This window comes from Delphinapterus leucas, chromosome 8, assembly GCF_059928025.1.
Source record: "Delphinapterus leucas isolate spDelLeu-1000000601 "Yukka" chromosome 8, BTC_Dleu_Yukka2, whole genome shotgun sequence".
NCBI classification, from domain to species: Eukaryota; Metazoa; Chordata; class Mammalia; order Artiodactyla; family Monodontidae; genus Delphinapterus; species Delphinapterus leucas.
Window position 1 is genome coordinate 27,810,525 of NC_143136.1, and position 4,645 is coordinate 27,815,169.

General features: G+C 47.4%; 1 protein-coding gene across 1 annotated transcript; it reads right to left on the reverse strand.

Moving 5' to 3' along the window:
* Positions 1-253: 253 nt before the first annotated feature.
* Positions 254-3,472, reverse strand: LOC111172081 (gamma-crystallin F). The gene is made up of 3 exons (XM_022568297.2): positions 3,464-3,472; positions 3,141-3,383; positions 254-1,353 (listed from the first exon to the last, which is right to left on the reverse strand). The coding sequence occupies exons 1-3, from the start codon at positions 3,470-3,472 to the stop codon at positions 1,081-1,083; spliced, it is 525 nt and encodes a 174-aa protein (XP_022424005.1). The 3' UTR covers positions 254-1,080.
* Between the last annotated feature and the right edge of the window lie 1,173 nt (positions 3,473-4,645).

The following is a 4,645-nucleotide window of genomic DNA, read 5'->3' on the forward strand; positions in this document are numbered from 1 at the left end:
TGTTTTTTCTTAATTATGTGTAAACATCTGAAATTGAGAAGTCTAGTATTTTCAATTAAAGAAAATCTAGTAGGGTGATAGAATACCTACTTAGATTTCGTTTGATAAACTTCATCTTCCTGCAAAGAAATTTTGAATTCAATTAAATGATTAGTTCCCACATTACCTTTTTCTTTCTTGGTGCTATGATTACTATCAAATGTTGATTCATGAGCTAGAGGTAATCAAAATTGATCCAAGTCTGGTGACAGTATCAGCATAGCCAATAGTAGATTTAAGAACTTTGCCTGATTGTATGTTATTTTCCGGATCACATACCTTATGTCTTTACTTCTGTCCCACTGTGCTCATTTTGATCAGTGCACACTACCTGAATGCTTTGTACCTCCCTTAAGTAGAAAAATGTTTGGAAGAGTCCTTTGGGCTGTTCATTAAGGTGGCACTCAATTCTTATACTTGTGCTCTGGATACGCATATATTAGTAAATCTATTCAGGCAGTCACATGTATTCACACCGAAGATGTGTCAGATACCTCTGTCTCTAGCTAACTCTGTCTCCCTCAGCAATTTCACTTAGCCATCTTACTGAATGCAAACTCCAAAAGGGAATTCTCCTAAGAAAAGGGTACTAAAAAGGTGACCAGCTGTTTCACCAGCAAGCTTACAGAACAGTTTCCTAGAAACTATTATATGATATGCAAAGCTAAAATGTGTAAGTGATTTTAAAATAATAAGTCATTTAATCCACACCACAAACTTATGAAATGAAGAGTACTACTACACCGAGTTTTACAAATTAGGAAACTGAGGCACAGAAATGCTAAGTAACTTGCCGACCACCTAAATCTAGTAAGTGGATGGGGACCCAGGCATTCTGGCTCCAGAGCCTGTCCTCTCAACTGCAACCCCACACCACCCTTTCCACTGACACTTGTAAGAAAATCCACATCATTCCCAGTTTTATTTTTGCTGAGCCCTTCCAAGGAGTCTGAAAGGAAGAGAGGACCACGTTACTGCATCAAACACACAGGAAATATTTTATTAGCTTTTAGATGGAAAAAAGGATAGAGTAAAAATATTTCAGTAGAAATCCACGGCCCTCCTCAGGGAGCCCACTCTGGCATCCAGGGCCCCCCAGTTGTGGTAGTGCCTGTAGTCCCCCGGCCTCACTAGGTACTGCCGCCCGCGGTAGTCGGGCATCTCATAGAGGACCCACCAGCCCTCCAGCACGTGAAGGGAGCGGATCTCATTGAAGTGGAAGCGGTCGCGGAGCGAGGAGCAGTCTTCCGTGAGCTCCGCCATCTGGCCTCGGTAGTCCTCTCGCTCGTACATCCTCAGCCGGTGGGAGCTGGTCTGGGTTCAGCAATCAGCAGATGGGAAGGGTCAGAAAACCTAGCCTTTAGCAACCAATCACTCACACTGCTGGGGGAATGGGCATTTTTAAAAATCTTTTTTCTATATCAAAGATGACAAATTAAAAAGACAACCAACACCAGGGCCACTGGGTATAGTTGGGTAGATTGCACACTGCAAAACTGAAGAGGGTGCCATTCACACAGATCAAGATATACATGGTGCTCCATAGTTTTCTAGGGCCACAACCTACATGAATCATATTTAGTACCTACTTAGTACCATTCTTAAGTGACAGTTTTTATATATAATTTTTGCTCTCTCCTTTATAGACTTATGGTGGTCTGGAACCCTCCTTGGTGGATATAAAAATAATTAGATATTAAAATAAAAAGGCAAATCTATCCCTGGCAAAAGGCATTATTTTGGAACTCCATAGCATTAGAAGAGGCTGGGAAGAGAGGAAGTCGAATCGCTTTCCCCAAAGTGAAGCACAGGTGGTGGCAGTCCAGCCCAGGCAACTCCTTAATCCCTTCCTTTCTGCTTTGAGTCCTGCTATTCTAAAATCCTGAAAAGCAAGAGCCATCGTAACAATTAGGTTTCAGTTCTCACCTCTAATATATGGTCTGGCAAAACACTTTTAGGTAATTAATAAAAATAGAAGCTCAAGATCATGAAGGAGGCCTGTCTAGATCAATAGATTATAAAACCTTTAGAAAAATGTAAGGGCAGGCTGTCAGTCCTGGGCAAATCCTGTCTGTCTCTTCCTGAGCACTTGTTCTTTTATCTGCTTGTTCCTTCCCAGCAAGTACCCACTCAATTCCTTCTTCCTTCTTCCACCATTAAATCCTTGTTAGGAAAGGTTCTCATAAGCAATTCATTCTGAGGTACAAAAAAACTGCTAATAAGGTATCTTCCATGGTTTGCAGAGGACTCACATGTGCGTTATCTAATTTGATCTTCACAACAGCCTGACACACGTGGAGCAACCATTCTAAGTCTCTTCTTCTTTTAAGAGAAACTAATGACTAGAGCTTTCAGGCTGTAATCAAAGAGTCAGGGAAAGTAAAAGCCCAGATTTCCAGGCTCCTAATGCCAGTCTGGGTCCTATCAAGGCTTTCAGCCCTCTGAGGGGGTTTCAAATTTCCCCAGAGTGGTACATTTTCCATAGGACTCTGTCATAGGCAAATAAAAGCCTCCCTAACTAGAATTCCAGGCTGCTCAGGCTTTACTTGGGTAGCAGTGGGCTTTGCAGGTGCTACTAGAATCACATTGTTGGTTATTTGTTTTGCCTAATCAAAAAGCAGAACTTGAGGGACCCTTGATATTCATAATGGTTAATATTTGGAGGAGGGGGTAGTTTGCCATGTGCTGGGCAATCTCCTTTTGACCTCATCACAGTTCGATGAACCAACTGCCCTTATTAACCCCGCTTTACAGATGAGGAAGGAGAGAAGTAGCCCAGTAACTAGCCTAAGGGCACCTGGGTGTGAGGAGTTCACCTGTTGCTTATTCCTCAGCGGTGGCACAGACGCTCTAAACTAATGCCGTGCACCACTTTTGCCCAGTAGAGGTGAGCTTAATTTTAGCAAAGGAGAATACAATTTCAATTAAGAGCATTGCATCACTCAATTTTTCGGTGGAAAGAAACCTTAAAGACATTAATAAAGGGAAAGAGAACCCGGTTAGAGCCAGCAAAAGAAGGCCACCGTCCTGCAGCCTGACCACTGTGTCTGGAGCACTGGTGTGACCCGAGGGCACAGCAGGCCCAGGGGAACCGGACTCACGTGGGGGATGAGGCGGCAGGAGCGGACGGAGTCGCTGAGGCCCATCCACTGCTGGTAGTCGGGGTAGTCGCCGCGCCGCAGGAAGTACTGTTGGCCCTGGTAGTTGGGCTGCTCATAGAGCATCCAGCATCCGCTGTCCACCCGGATGGAGTTGCAGCGGCCGAAGCAGGGCTGCAGGTTGGCGTGGTCGCTGCTGCACTCGTAGTGGCGGCCCTGGAAGCCCCGGTCCTCGTAGAAGGTGATCTGCAGGGAAGGAAAGGACAGGGCTCAGAGGCCTGGGCTCCAGCCTGGCTGCGGGCCCCTCCCGCCGGCGCGGGGCTCACCTTCCCCATGGCTGCTGGATGCGGGGATGCGAGTTCAGTGCGGTGGGGCGGGCGCGCGGGTCTATATAGCAGGAGGGCTGCTGCGTTGGCAGGAACGACACAAAAGGGGCCCCCGCGTGAGGAGGATTTCCTCTCTCTCTTCTATATAATGACGGCGGGGGTGGACGGGGGACTTATTGTATGTTTTCTCTTAGACTCTCCAGAGCTTTCGAACTGATGACCCGCGTAAAACTGTCACTTGGTGCCTCTGGGGCCTTTAAATGAAGCCTATTCAGGAGATTGGAAGCGAGCAAAAGTGCCTAACGGGGTTAATGCTTGTAATGAAACATTTTTTCACCTTTTTGAATTTCGAAATGATCTCTTTTTGAGGAACAACACCGGGTAGTGACCGGGTCAGCGGTCAGGATGGGCTCCAGCGGGAGGCGTTTAGATGAGAGAGCATTTCCTTGGTGTGAGGATGTGGGACGTGGGAGGCACCTGCCTTCTCCGCAGGACGTCTGAAGGAGGATGGGATTCTCCTCTAAGAGAAGCTCCTACCAGCCTCCCCGCTGATGAGCGGGTGCGGCAGGCAACACACCGGAGGAAAGGTGACGGGGGTTGGACCCCGAGGAAGCCCTCTTTAAGCACCTGGCTCGGCTCTGCTCCCTGAAGACTGGACCAGGGCCGCCTCCAGACTCAGCTGCTGCCTCCGGCCCACCGGCAGGAAGCCCGCAACTTTGGAGTTCATGAGGGGACTCATGGGTGGTTGTTAGTCACAGGTAAATTTCTAGTTAATATTTTTGCTCAGTGCTAAGCTTATTTGTTTGGATCTAGCTACTGACAAATGCAAGTTAACCTGCAGGTGTAACAAACTTTTAAATGCCACCATTTTGCAAAGCTTCTGCCTTCTCTCCCTTCCCCAGCCCCAGGCAAACCCTGAGCACTCGTTAGTTAAGGCTCTGACTCCAGGGGCTGCAGGCTTCCTCCCTGCCCTCAAAGACCCCTTTTCCTCCCCTCACCCCCAGCAGCTCCTGGTGCCCTACTCTCTTTAGAGCAGGCTTTCTCAGCCTCAGTTCTACTGTGACATTTCAGGCTGAAAAACTCTCTCTTGTGGGGGGCTGTTCTGTACATTGTAGGATATTTAACAACATCCTGTCCACTACCCACTAGATGCCAGCAGCACACACTTCCTTCCTCCCCAAG